The sequence below is a fragment of the Chanos chanos genome, chromosome 6 (genome assembly GCF_902362185.1).
Source record: "Chanos chanos chromosome 6, fChaCha1.1, whole genome shotgun sequence".
Classification (NCBI taxonomy): Eukaryota; Metazoa; Chordata; class Actinopteri; order Gonorynchiformes; family Chanidae; genus Chanos; species Chanos chanos.
The window spans coordinates 17109325-17124427 of NC_044500.1; the positions used below are offsets into that span (position 1 = coordinate 17109325).

General features: G+C 41.7%; 1 protein-coding gene across 1 annotated transcript in view; it reads left to right on the forward strand.

Annotated features, from left to right (window-relative positions):
- Positions 1–15103, forward strand: part of sez6b (seizure related 6 homolog b) — a 130560-nt gene that overhangs the window by 54923 nt on the left and 60534 nt on the right. Inside the window, exons 3-4 of the mRNA XM_030778118.1 lie at positions 9089–9847; positions 10718–10851. Coding sequence (XP_030633978.1) covers positions 9089–9847; positions 10718–10851 — 893 coding nt within the window. The remainder of the gene's footprint in view (positions 1–9088; positions 9848–10717; positions 10852–15103) is intronic.

Genomic DNA, 15103 nt, shown 5'->3' on the forward strand with positions numbered 1-15103 from the left:
AAGGATCCAAAACATGTTATGCCATAGAAAAGTCTTTTAAGAAACTGGCACAAAAACATTCTATAAAAAGAATCCCAGGCATCATTTGAATGGAACTAAATAAATTGATTTTTCTCATCACTGCTATAAAGGAGGAGAGAGTCATTACTCGGTGAGAATATTGTTTTTAAGCTCATCAACTACTGACTGGTCCGTGAATATGAAGCATTTAAAGAGCAACTGCTTTCATAAAACGAGAGATATTGCTTTATTGCACCTTTTAACTCTTATTTATAATGAACAAAAGAGCTGATTTTGAAACACATCCAGAATATGTCCAAAGAAGTGTTGTAAAGTAGGGCAAGTAAATGTGTGGATTATTTGAAAGACTGGGCCCTTTACCAATACTTCTTCTTGACTGCATCACCTTGTGTCCTTTTCTACTAAGGTTTCTAAAATTCTAACAAGCTTGGTAATTTTCTTGAAGCAATACCAAAGAAACATTACCTGAAAACCTTACCGAGTCTTTTCAACTCTCGTTTATTTAGGGGGGGGGGGGGGGGGGGGGGGGCACTGAAGTTAACTTGAACGAGACCTAATCATTCAAATAATTCAGTGATATACATGACTCAGGTCTGGTCCTGTGAGTATTTTCATGACATGCTCTGGAGGGACTAGGTGTGTGTGTATGTATGCATATATGTGTGTGTGTGTGTATACACACGCTACACACACACACACAAACAGTGAAAGCTCTCCTGGTCATCTAGTCTTTACTTTTTCCAGGCACTGTTCTCCCTTTTTTATGAGTAATCCCTCTCGCATAATGCGTTTTTGTCGGAAAGGCTTACAAATCACTTGCCTTTTCAGCTGTGCTCTTGCTGTGCGACTCTTCAGCTCAGTCTAGTTTAAAGGTATGAATGTGTGTAAGTCTCCATACCTTCTCAGTATACCCCTGACAGAATGGTTTGTTTTATAAAGCTAACGCTGATTATTGCCCTTAGGTCGTACATGACTTTGCAGTCTCGCCTGGAAGTGAAAGACATCTCACCTGTGTGTTGAAAGAATTAATGCGTCTCTAAACTCGACTAAGTTCCCCATTTTCCTGCCCACCCCTCTACACTTGAATAGTCAATGCATAAAATTCCGCCTAACAAGAGTCACTCAGAAAGGCTAGACTCTGATATATGACAGATTTAGGTCTGTTTTTCTTTTCTTTTCTTTTCCACTGTTGTGCCTGAGGTGTAGTTCCTAACTTCCTCATTGGGTTGTATTGGTCTGTGTTTGTGTGTGTTGTCTTTCTGGGTCTGTTTTCCCTTTTGGCGGGGGGGGGGGGGGGGGGGGGGTGCTTTTTATCGAGCAGTCCAGGCGACAGAGAGCCAGTGATGTGTGTTTCTGACCAGGGTCAGAAGTCCCATCATGCTCTTGGGAGTGGCTAGTTTCTATTCACATTGTTTAGAAAAGGAGATCAATGTCTCAGGCTGGTATTGTTGCGAAGCCCCCACCGCCAACCTCCACCACCCCTCCACCCTCCCAGCGAGACGGAGCAGAAGCACCTTTGCCGAGTGCATCACCGGGCTTCTCTCAGCCCTGCCGATCGATGAGCAACCACTGATAGCAGGTGTCCTTGCATTGATCCGGCCTGCCTGGGCTTTGTCTCTGGTCATTATGGAGATGTGAGAGTGACCTTTTCCGAAAGTGTCTCGGCCAGTGTTAAAGGACACTTTTCTACTGTCCTGCGGGGACCCCGACACCATCACACGTCTCTCCTGCACTACAAGAATGACATTTTGCAATCCGTACCTCGGCATTCGTGTTTGGGGCGAGTGGAAGAGAGCGGAGGCCTAGAGAAATCGCTATTACATTGGGGCATGCTGTTTTCTAGTTTTTACAGATGGTTCTGATGCTAAGCTGTGAAAAGAACAACAGCATCTTGATAGGAAAAAGAAAGAGTGAGAAAGAGAATGAAGCAGACATTTGATTTTTGTTTTTAACGGATGCTAGCATGCTAGCATCTGCCCCGCGGCGTAGCACAGCCGAGGCTACGTCAGAGCACTCGCATCCACTGAGTATTAACCAAGACAGATCTGTGTAATGGCACTGTCAGGAAAAAAATGTACTTGTCCTGCCTTTCCGTCCTGTCTATTTGTTTGCATGTACCGGTTTGAATGAGTTTAGTCATATACCGCCTAAGATTCGTCTGCGTGGCCCTTTTAAACTGCTCGTTCTTTTTTTTTTTTTGGTGTTTTTTTCCCCTCTGTTTGCATTTTTGAGATGTAGTGCTGGCTTCTCTTCTGCAGGCACTGCAAATTGCCTTTGTTACCTTTGATAAAATGTGAAGCATGTCGAATACGCCTGTTTTTTTTTTTTGCTTTGGCAGCTAACTTTGGACTGAACTGTTGTGACAGAATAAGGCTGTAGGAGAGAATGTTTTCTCTCTCTTCCATCTTGGGGATTCAAAAGCCCTTTGAATTATGTGTTAGGGGTTTTGAGGATAATGAATGTGTGTTTGGACGTGTGTGTCAGTGCAAAGCTGCAGGATACGTCAGTCTTTTGTCACATCCAAAGAAGTTGCCACATTTCTATTGTGTACTTTGGCACTTGAGTTTTGTGCTTGTCTCTCTCTCTCTCTCTCTCTCTCTCTCTCTGCCCCTCTCTCTCACCTACCAGAAGCCCCAAAGCCGGACTGATTAAAAGTGCAAATATGCTGTCTAAGGTATACGTTCGTTTTACATCTCACATGTGTAGACTCTCAGTTAGTTCTTTTTAACCGGGAGTTTTTTGTCATTAGGACCTTGACCTGAATCGTTTGAATGATGAAAATGCAGTAGCTTTGTTGCTGTGTGTGTGTATCTAGTCTATACACTAGCTCACATAAAATAAGCAGTGGGTTCTCCAGCTCTGTGAAGTTCGACCACTCTTTTATAAAAATGCGTTTGCATTGATATAACATTTTTACATTGAAGGCTTGACTTTCACAGAACCAATTCATACATTTACTTTGCTCTGTAATGTAACAACACTCAGTATTGTCATAGCAAGACAAACTATGAACTTTGTACTTTTATTCCTTTATTCCTTTCTTTAATAGGGAAGTGTGTGTCTGTGTGAATTGAGGGCTAAAGATCTGTGTCAATGTGTGTGTATGTGTGTGTGTGTGTGTGTGTACATGTGTTGTTGAAATGATTACTCAGCCTTCCCAGTCCCCATGTGTCTCTCTCTCATTCTCTCATTCTCTCTCTCTCTCTCTCTCTCTCTCTCTCTCATTCTCTCTCTCTGTCTCTCTTTACGCCCATGTACCTGGATTCTGCCAAAAAAACACACAGCCAACCAAACAGATTAATTATGTGGCCTTTTGTGTGTGTGCCACAGAGTGGGCGAACTCTACGTGAGGACGAATCAAAGAAAATCAAACTGAAAGAAGACACATCTTAGTCGCCTCGCTCTTCTTACTCATTTGTCTGAAAAGCACTCACCATAACTGCTATTTGAAGAGCCTCCTTGTGTTGTAAAGTGTGTGTGTGTGTGTGTGTAGGGGTGATTCATATTTCATGCAGATATGTTTGTTATCTCTGTGTAAGCATTCTTTGGTGTCAGAGGCTAGGATTCAATGCGTGATTTTGAGTGATGGGACACTTCAGAGACACACAACTGGCCTTGACTGATTCATTTGTTTCTTTTAGACTCTCGGACTAAATGATTCACCTGACTGATAAATAACACTTGGTCTCATCCTTAAAAAAATATATATATACATACATACATACATATATATATATATATTCACAACAAGCTATGCTGTTTCATTATTGTTAAAAAAAAAAGATGCGTTTCTTCTCTCTCTAACTATTTTAGGACACACAGATAGTACTGATGAAAGGGCTGTGCGCTTACCAGTTTTGATTTGTTTTTTTATTTGTAATAACGGCCAAGATGCCTCTATGAACAGCTCGCGAGCAAAAGTTTGAGATTCGGTTCAAAAGCCGTTGCTCGGCTCAATCGACTCTCAGAGGTTTAATCAGTGGTTTTTAAACGGCAGTCGGGGCTTTTTTGCTCACGATAAGCCAATTTTCGGTGGCGGCCTTTGAAAAGCCCAAATGATAAAGATCAAAGTGCTTCTTGAGGCCATTTCCCTTCATTCAGAGTCTCTCTTTGTGTATCTAAGAGTGTTGACTGCTGACTTTGACTGAGAGAGAAAGGGGGAGAAAGAGAGAGGCAGAGATGGAGGGGGAGGGGGTGGAGGTTGGGGGGGGGGGGGGGTGAGGATGAGTTTACCTGATGAGAAGGTCGCATGGCAGGCACTGAGCCACCAGTGACCAGTTAGGCAAAGCAGTCAGCAGAGAGACTTTTCGCTAGCATCTGTCGATCTGAGATCAGCTTGTCATGTGATCTATGCTTTCCACAGTTCAAATCTGAAGTGTATTGATAATGACAGTTCTCTCTGTTCTCATTAGGATGGTGAAAACAAACATGGGGGGGAGGGGGGTACATAAGGACATAACCTTCGTGGTTTTCTCTTAATTATGAAAAGATTCTTTGAGTTAGACAAATAATGTTTTTGTTGAATCAACATGTCTCCTTCTCTGCCATCTCTTTACCACAGTGTTTCTGTGGTGTCCCTGTGATTCACAATTAGGCTGAAAGTCACAGAAAAGAAGCATTACAATATATTCTACAGGCAATGTGAAATGTAAAAGGTCGTGTGTGAAATGTTAGACTTAGAATGATTTTAATGCTCGGAATTGCTGCAAATAAAATACCATCCATTGATACATGAAACCTATTTTAATGGTGCTAATTACATTTAGCACTTTTTAAGCATATTGTCCAAAATGCATTACAGAGGTTCTGCTAACACCTAACTCTCAGCCACCACAAGACATTATGACAAAAACAAATAAATGATCAAAAACTATATATATATAAAAAAGGGCACATATTTGGATTTCTAGACATAAAAACACAACAGAGCAATTGAAAAGACAAGGGCTTTACCAGCGTGTGGCTAAAATCATACTTTTGTGCAGAGGTCATAAAATGATTTCCGTGAAAGCCCGTGAGGGGACAGGAGAAAGGTTATGTGACCTGACCACGTACATGTAAATCTAAATACGTCAGTGGAAGTCATCACAGTCGCTCCGTGCTCATTTTCGTCCTGACCCATCGTCTGAGGTTTTCTGAGAGGATGTACAGGTGCAAAGGGTGTATGACAGAAATATCAAACCCCAGCCTCTGAATGTTCAAGGGAGCAAGGGCCAGCTTGTGCTTTTTTCCCTCTCTTTCTTTTTTTTTTTCTTTTTTTTTTTGTTTGTGCCTGAGCAAAACAACTAGATTTGTTTTCCCTTGCCTTGTTTTCTTTTTTCATTACGCGGAGTCAGGGGTAGCCTCCTTCTCGGAGGTGTGTTTGTGTGGAGCTGGACTGCTGGCGGAAAGGCACGGGCTGTTATATATAAACCTTGAACAGACGTATAGCTTTGAAGGAGGCAGTGTGTGTGTGTGTGTGTGTGTGTGTGTGTGAGTTTCCCCAGTGCATTATTGATGCCATACACAACGGGAAGGAGAGTGCTTTGCCTTCCAGTCATTCACCTTTCTTATAATCCTTTCTCTGTGTTGTGGAGCTTGCAGCCTCTCTCTCTCTCTCTCTCTCTCTCTTTCTCCATCTATGTCTATCTCTGTCTCTCTCTCTCTCTATCTCTGTCTCTCTCTCTCTCGTTCTCCTTGCCAGCTCCATACTTCTTGCACAGCAGCTATCCAAACTCATTTAGAACTAGGACAATGAAGCACGCTTTTCAAGGAGACAGAAATACCTTAATCAATGCAAACAGCGCTGGAGGAAATTGAGTTGAGGACTTGCCGAGTGGCTGGCGAGGAAGCCAACCTTGTGACGTGTTTCTCTCTCTCTCTCACTCTCTCTCTCTCTCTCTCTCTATCTAATGCCCCCCATTCTTTACTGTCAAAGTCAAACACTTTTGGTTCCAATAACAGGGCACTCTGGTAAACTTCTATCTATAAAAAAAAAAGAAACATGCCATTTCAGGGCATTTCCAAATGATTGTACATTGTAACCAAAGTTCCCTCTCTGATTAATAGCAGATTTACTCAATAGAACTACAGCGTGCAGGTGCATGACAAGCATTTGAAATTGGCTGGTTACTGATGCGTGGCCTTGCACTTGTAGCATTTACTGTTGAAACTGGCTGTAGTTCCATTATCAGAGGAAAACAGACTATTATTCCGTTACACCTGGAGTTGTGATATTACGAGATATCTTTTTTTTCTTAAGAAAGCAAACAGACTTGTTTTTTTTGTTTTGTTTTGTTTTGTTTTTTATGGAGGATTCCAAAACTGGTGTAGGCTAACTAGTTTCTGTACCAAAGGAGAAAAAAGAAGGAGAAAAAAAAGTGTTGTGTTGTCTTCCAAAAAGAAAAGAGAGACCCAGGAGAGAGCTGTTTTAATCCTTTAGTTTTATAATTAATTGTAAGAGTTTAACAACCTTTATCTCAGACCAAAACAAGACATGAAGCTCCGTGCTCAGCTTTAGAGAACCAAGAGAGTTTGTTCCTTTCAACAAAAGGCAAAGCTTGACAGGTCCCTGCAGTTAAAGATTTTATTATATGTGAGAACAGAAAAGTTTTGTTACAGAATTTTACCCTTAAATCCATTCACTGAATTTCACAAAGAGTGTCAGAGAGCCCTACGTTTTTTTTTTTTTTAACTTCTTTCTTCACCTTTTTTCGTTGTTCTTATTTTGTTGTTCTTATTTTGTTGTTCTCATTTTTAGAACAGACTTAACTGCAGCATAAGATTGTTAAAGCGAAACAACTCATGTTTTCATAAAATAATTCTCTCTCGATCTCTGGCCCATGTTTACAAGCACTGTAATAAACAAACCCCCAACAAAATCAAATCGAAGAGGAGTACCGAGAAGCAAACAAAAAGGAGCTAGAAGTTTCTCTGGTGAAGTGCTTCTGAGAGTTGGTGTTAGAGTGTCGGTTGATTGGTTGCGGGGCAGCGACACCAGGCAGCTTAATGGACAAGAGAGTAATGGGAATGTGGCAGACAGAGTGCCTGTCAGAAAAACAACACAGTCATTACCCTTTCTGCTCTTTCTCTCTCTCTCTCTTTCTGTCTCTTTCTTAAATACCATCTTTCTTTTTCTATCTTTCTCTCCCTCTCACATGCCGTTTCTTCTCTCTCTAACCCTCCAGCTCTCTCTCTGTCTCTCTCTCTCTCTCACACGTACACGCACACGCAAACACAAACTCATTAGCAAGTGATACTGAAGTTGCAGTGATGCACCCAAACTTAGATTTGTTTTTCAAAGGGTATTATTTTAAAGGAGTTTTAAACACTACTTTTGCAAGAAAATAAAATAGAGGCAGATCAAAACGGATCTCCCCAGCGGTTAGTGTCACAAGCTTCTAAAATAGCCCAGGGTTATTTGAAAGTCACGTTGTGTCTGTGGAGACTGGGGAAACTGAGAGATTTCAGAATAGATATTTCAGGCAATCTGTTTGCTATAGCAGCTCTAACGGCGAAAGCCAGAAGGAGTTCAAGACCCACTCGAATCTCCAATGCCTCGGTTAACTATAGCTTTTGCCTCACTTTGCTTTGGAGTTTTACTCTCTTGGCTGGAGCGTGTGTGTTTTCCATGTTCCTCAAAGCTATGTTTACACAAGGGAGTACAGCCCAAAACACTGTTTTGATAGGTTTTTTTTTTTTTTTTTAAACATACAATCCCAATACACTTCAGTTTGTTTTAAGTCTTAAAGTGGAGACAGAATGTCACTGTGTCTTTTGGCAAAGCTGCAGCTGATACTGATGCTTTTCATCAGCATCAGCGTCACCCATTTCTCTGTTCAGTTTCTAAACAGTTACTTGCTAATGGTTAAACGATGCAATGGATAATTAGCCTAATCCAGAACACGCTCACTGGTTGATCTGACGAGGTTAGCCGTGGAAGTATTATTGTATAATTATTTAAATCAGATCACCAGTGAAGATCCTTAGGAAGCCTGTATCCTTATTAGTGCCACTGACATGCTGTGTTTTGTTTCCCATGCATGACAAGGACACAAGGTTTTGCTATACCTCTGTATCAAAATGACATGTCAGATGTAGATTTGATTTTATCCACGCCGAAGAGTCGATCTTACATAAAACACCCATCACTTACCAGAACAAAAAAAAAAAAACAAGGTACACTTCCACTTTTGACATTTCAAAGAATAAGCGAGAGAAAAATAGTCTGTCAGTTCCGTTTGGTTTGAGATATCATCTGTTTTTTGTTTTGTTTTTTCTCCACCCTTTCTTGACACCTATGATTTCTGTGGTTGGGTGAGGAATTTGTGCCATCTGCTGCAAGATGTGTTCGGCAGAACATGTTGCTGATACAATAAACCCTACTGTTTGAAGCAGATTGCCATTAGAAATAAGACAGCGAGAGAGAGAAAGAGAGAAGGAGCTATTAAGGTGGAAATGAAGCATTGTAGAGAAATCAACACTTTCCTGAGCACACGGTAGCCTGGTAGTTTCCTGAAGGGCCGCTGATTAGATCGCTCCAGGTGCAGGTGGGGGATATCCATTCTCCATGCCACACTTATCAAATCTGCTCGTTAAAGGCGCCCGGCGCTGAATATTTAGTTTTATTAATTGGCGAGGGGGAGGGAGGGGAAAAATATTCAAATGAGCAATTATCAAGAGGCAGGCTATCAGTTTGCCACGGTGTTCGGAGCTCGTTTTTCAAAGGATCCTCTCATCGTAATCTGTTTTACCACGGTGTCAGCGTCTCTGCTTTCCCTCTGTTAATGTTCTGCAAGTGCCTGACCCCTGGACGTAAATGCAGCATAATCACAGAATGGCTTAGTAGTGCTAATGCTTACTTACCCAAGGCCATAATTAAAATGCATTTGTTGCAAGTTTACCTCCTGTTTTTTGGGGGGTTTTTTCATGCCAAGATATTCTGTCACTGAAAGCCAAGAAAGGAAAAAAAAAAACCTATTGGATTCTCAGTGCAGAATTGTTGCACTATATACCAAAAGTCATGCATGGTTGGAAAATTCAATGAGAGAATTCCGCAAGTTTCATTCTCTGGTTGTGTCTCCTCCAGGTACTTTTGTCGAGGGAAACATCGCAGTAACTCAGAGAGGAGGGCAGCAGGAGGGAGGAGAAGCAGCTAACTCTCAAGGAATAACGCATGATACGGACAGAGACCTCCCTGTGGTCACGACTGCGCCTCCTTTCTCTGGCCTTAACCACCATCCCCCTTTTAAAGGGTTTGCTTGGCGTGATTCGGTGCATTCAGGTCACCAGCAGTTTTTTGAGGACAGCGGAGGAGCGGACGGTTATCATACGACGCCCGCCTCCGCCACGCGCTTCTTCAGAGACCACTTCACCCAGTCGGTTCCTCACGAGGACGCGCCGGCGTTCTCCGACATAGCCGCCCCCTCTCCCACCACGGCGGCTCCGTCAACCGTGAACGCCGCTACCCCGGCTGTCTCAGAGACACACGAATCCACAGCTCCAAAACATGCCGATGGGGAGAACTCCAAGTCCCAAAGCGAATCGGTAACCACTGAGTCGCTCACCACCACCGTCATGCACACGTCTATGGCCCCTCCCTGCAAAACTTCTCCTGGTGAACCGTTAGACCAAGAGGACGTCGCCATGGTAATGACCCAATCTCCTGTTGCCGTGTCCTCCCTCAAGGCCGAGGAAGTAAAGGAGACGCTGAAGGCCAGGCTTGGGCACGAGGCTCCGTCCAACGAGGTCACTGCAGTGGCCTCACCAGTGTCTGGGGAATCAGATGATGAAACCACGACAACCACTATTATTACAACGACCATAATTACCACCATGCAAACACCAGGTTAGCACCACCCACTCCATACAGAAACCCTACCATGCAATACCAGTAAACATTCCTTGGCTAAACAAGTAGTTGTATTCATGATCATATTGTGGTTTAGAGGAATGTGGGCATTTAATCCAAATGGTATCATGACCATAGTTTCATTAGATGCACTGTCTCCTTAGGTGTGTCTGCCTGTGCTCTTATGTTTAAATAGCCATGGTTCTTAAATTAATCATATCATGGTCAACTCACAGTCGATCAATGCTTCTAAAAGTGCAGTCATGGAGACAAGATTTCTGAGTGTTATCTTCTGTGGCCATTTTTTTAAAAGAGAAGAAAACTAGCAGTCTGGCTCTGAGCGGTTTGGACAGTAACAGTGTCCCTATGTCTCTGTTGAATTTTTTGTCCAACCCAGTGGGGCTTTTGTTTAGGGTGGGGGCCAAAACTGTTCCTAGTATAATCTGTAAATTGGAGACAGGAGCCGATAGGAGATGGCCTTTGTGCTGTTGATCTAGAGTCACACTGACCAATCAAATGGAGGTGTGCGGTTGCCGAATAGTCCCCCATGTTTCTGGCTTATGGTTCACAACCATGGCTGGTTTGAACTATAAGAGATGATAAATAAGGCAGCCAGGCAGAATAACCCGAAGGCAACTGGAAAATGATCTCCCGGCAGGTCACTTTCCACCAGATTTGTCCCCCCAACATGCACACGCACCAAGGGACAAAAACAGTTTCCCGTTGATCCTGACAGAAAATGAAAAACCCTTGAAAGGCAATTAAAGTGGGGAGGCGTGGAATGAAGTGGGATCAAGGGAGTGAGGGAGGCTCGCTGGACCTTAATGCCATCTTTTCTCTTTCTGTCTTTTTTTTTATTTTTTGCAGTTCCGTGCCACACAAATTTTACAGCACCAGGGGGATACATTGAGACTCCGCAGGTGTCCAGTTCATGGTACTACTCAGGTTTGGACTGCACCTACACCGTGACCGTCTATATGGGTTATGGTGTGGAGATTCAGGTTAGTGTTCATTTCTTCATTGCCTTCATTATTAAAGAATGAAAAATCTGGTGTAATTCACATCGGTATTTCTGAAAGGACTTTAAGTACACCCGAGCAGAAAAGTGTTCGGTACATCTGCAATATTTAGATTGCAGTCTTTCAATTGAGATGGGGAACAACTGTAGAATGCGGAAAGTTATATGCACCCACAATGAGCTGTCCTCAGATCTTTTTAAAAAAGTGGTTATCAGATAGCCAAAAATTTATCTCGAAATTAGATGCTCAGGTTTTAGTTTGTTTGGGTTTTCTTTTTTTCTATTTTTCATTCACAGATGGATTCAAAATTTAATAGCTCATTATTTGTGAGCGTAAATTAGAGAAACATATTGTGTGAATAACTGTCATTTTCCAGTCTCTGTAGATTCATAAAAAAAAAAGTAAATCCATTTAACTCGCTCAAAATGGAAATTATAACCTTATAGCCAGCAGCATTAATAACATAATTCATAAAACCTTACGTGTCAGTGAAAGACTCGATTCTGTCGAGATATCGTGAATGTCTTTTAAATTATGCAAAGCTGTAGGTGGTTTCAGGGAATTGCATTACCATAATTCCTTGATATGACTTCAGCGCTGGGCATCTCACATCCTCCTATGCACTTACACATGCAGTAAGACAACACTTATTTTTATCCATATTTAATTTTTTATGTCTCTCTGGACTGCGTGCAAAACGGCATAACAAAACAATCACTGTAAAACGATCTAGCTGGCTGTCGGAGTGCAGCGCTACGAGCGACAAGACAGCTCTCATTCTACGATCCACGCATCACGTCTGGGGCACATCCACCCCAACCTTTCATGTAGAGACAGAATTGTAAAGGAATTGTGACAGCTGAGTGTAACATTAGAATGGAATGAATCCAAAAGTGTTTCCTAAGGAGACAACAAAGGGGGTTGGGGGGGATGTTCTATTGTATGTTAGTCATTTTCCTGACAGGGCATGAGTTTGAAACTTGGTGATCTTCGTAAGCATGCACGATGTGAAATTGGGCTGCGTGTTATGACTCCTTTGCCGCCGTCTATCTGGCTTCACCTGAATCATATTCTCCCTTGTGATTAACTCAGACCATGCATCCTGCACTCATAAAATATACAACAGCTATTACCCTGCTGACCTTCCAGATGGGCTCGCTAATATATTTTGAATAGCAGCAATTGTGCATAGCAAATTGTCAATGATGCATCGCTGCTACTGCTGCTGCTGAGGCTCCTGCAGAAAGAGGACAGAAGGAAGATTTTGCTCTCTTTTTCTTTTACTCTGTCTCTCTCTCTCTCTCTCTCACTGTCCTCCCCACCTTTCTTCTCCACTTTATGTTTCTCCTCTCCTTGTGCAGCCTTGTTAACCTGGGATAGTGTAAACATCTCTGTCCTCCTCTCTCCTTTCTTGCAATCATTTAAAGTGACTGATATGTAAGGAAGCCACAGAGTTCCTGGCTTAATTAATTGTTTATGGATTATCTGTCCACTCCTTTTGTTTGTTTACGGTATTCTTTAATGCTTTCCCCGTTAAACTGTCTCTCAAGCAACTCTTAACTTAATTAAAGAGGTCTCGTCCCCTGTGCTGATAGACAAAAATAGTGTTTAATTCAGACAATGTGAAGAACCACTTTGTATTTAAGATGTCTTTTATGGCCTAATTTAGTTGATTGGTCACGTCTTCCCTCTTAAAGACCTGGTTAGGCATTCCTCTGATCTTGAAGTTTCTATGAAAGCAGTCTAATCCATTTCAGAGGCCCCCCTGGAAAATTTTGGAGTTCTGATTTTCTGATCCCTAGAGAACCTCTATGGATCAGCAGTAAGGTTAAACTGAATTTTTAAACCATTTCCAAGCATTTGGCGCTCGAATGATAAAAGAGGGATTTGCTACTTTTAATAATCCCCCTCTCAGAACGCATTTGTCCTTCGCTGCGAAATTCTCATATCGTCAGCCCGATGGCCCTCACCTGCGGAATTCCATTAGGACCAGGTCACTCCATTACTGGCTGTCTCTGTCCATGAATGACCTTGCCTTGTGGAGAATCAAGGAGTCAGACAGTACCAGAGGAGCTCATCACCTGTACAGGTCTGACCACAAGACCCAGGTCAAAGGAGTCAACTGTCATCAATCACCAGGCTCTCCACTGAGGGAATTCAGGTCACGGCTCACTCCGCTTTCAAACAGTCTGCCGGGGGACTTGCATTCTCCTCCAGGGCAAACACTGGCAGCTTCTCGTCTGAGAAAGGAAACGAACAGTTCCAGTGGATGTAAAGTGTGGTGGATGTAAAGCATTAAAGACTTAAGGCAGTGGTGGATGAAGTACACAGACCCCTGTACTTGAGTGAAAGCAAACGTACCCTTGGTGATATATTACTCCAGTAAAAGTAGTTCTCAACTTATATTGAGAGAGAGAGAGAGAGAGAGAGAGATAGTTTACAAATGATTGTATCACATATACACATTTAGTTTATTTTATTCTATTTTATTTATTTATTTTATTTCATTACTTGTACTTCTGTGGTTTATTTAGGCCTGGTGAGTCATGTGTCATATACGTGTAAACGGAACACTTGGTAGCAAGTGTTGACAAGAAAATCTTGAAACCGAGATAACACACTACTATTTTAAGTTTGAGGGATCGAAACAGTATGAACAAGGGTGTTCAGACCCATAACAAAAACTGATTAGCTGCCTCTTGCGTCACCCATGTGAGATGCTTTAGCCGTGGTGATCGCGGAATGCCGTTTGAAATATGGGCTTTCATGACAGACTGCAGCCCCTGGCTCTTGAAAGCTAGTGAGGTACCTTTGTAGGCTAGTCAAGTATCCCAGTCAGCTAACGTTAGCTTATTAGCTAATTAGAAAACATTAACTGCTATCATTTGAAGAATATATGTAGCAAGAATGAATGCAAGCTACGTAAAATATAAACAAACGATTGGCTAGCGTTGACTAAGCCAACAAACCACCGAAAACCGAGGGTTGGTGTGTAGGATAGCCATCACTACAAATGTCAGTGAATAATATTTTAGTTGATGGATTTGTTTGAGTATCAGTCGTAAAACTAATAATGTCTTAAGTGTTCTGAAATTTTAAATAAAGACATTTAATATAATTAATGTAAGCTGATTAACCTTACAGTTAATAAAACACTGTATTTTCCTTACCTTGCCTAAAGGTCGCCTTCTTCCAGCCAGTCACCCGAGAGATTTCAAACAGAAATGAGCAATTCCACACCTCACTTCTCTTGGGCACATGAGTTCCTGGGTCTCAGCTCACCCAAACTTCGTCACATGACTTACATGTCATTGTCTTATTACAGCTGTATATAAAAAGTAAGTTATTCAGTAACTTACTTGTAGCTCTGCCTTAGTTCTGCCATAATCTCACAATAATATACTCACAAGCGTATGTCTAATGTATCACTCCCCGTCCTCACATGTTATGGTTACACTGTATCAGCAAGTAGAAAGTGAACGTAACTGTGCAACCTAAGCTGTTAGCGACAGGTCACTTAAAATATACTATGATAATTAGACCTCTTGAGATAACAATTATATTGTTAGATATCACAAGTAATAACGACATCACTTAAAACTATTAGTATCATTAGTATTCGAAATTGCTAATGCTTTCACTTTTTGAAAGCTGTTAAAATTTGAAATCTGGTTTAAAAAAAAAAAGGTTCCAGGTAGTCTTATAAGACTCTTGTGAAACCTATGAGATCCAGTAGAATTATTTCAGATTTCTGATAAGGAGGCCTGTGTCCACTAAGAATCCAGAATAGTTCTAAAAGAGATCACAGAAAGCCCTGTAGGATTTTGTGAATCCGGTAGGATTGCACTGGAAAATTTTAAAACCCTATAGGATTTTTGAAAATGGATAAATTGCTCAAAGATGTTGAAATATTGACCAAAAAAAAAGGCATGAAACCTGATTAAACTGAAACAGGTCTGAGACTCTTACATGTCTGTGTAAAATTGTATTGAAAATATGTCCGTGTAAGTGTAGGTGTTTAGTATGGCAGACAGGTGCTCTGAGATCCCTTTTAACCACTCAGCCATGACAGTTACCATGACTATGGGCATTAACGGCTCTTGTAAACAATTACCAAGCTAATGAAGGAGCAGGATAATACAACACAGTTTGATTGGAAGAGTGTTTCGGGAGGATGGGTGGAGAATTCCTAGGAAACATCAGAATTGCTGCAGAACTTATTGATTTTTTTTTT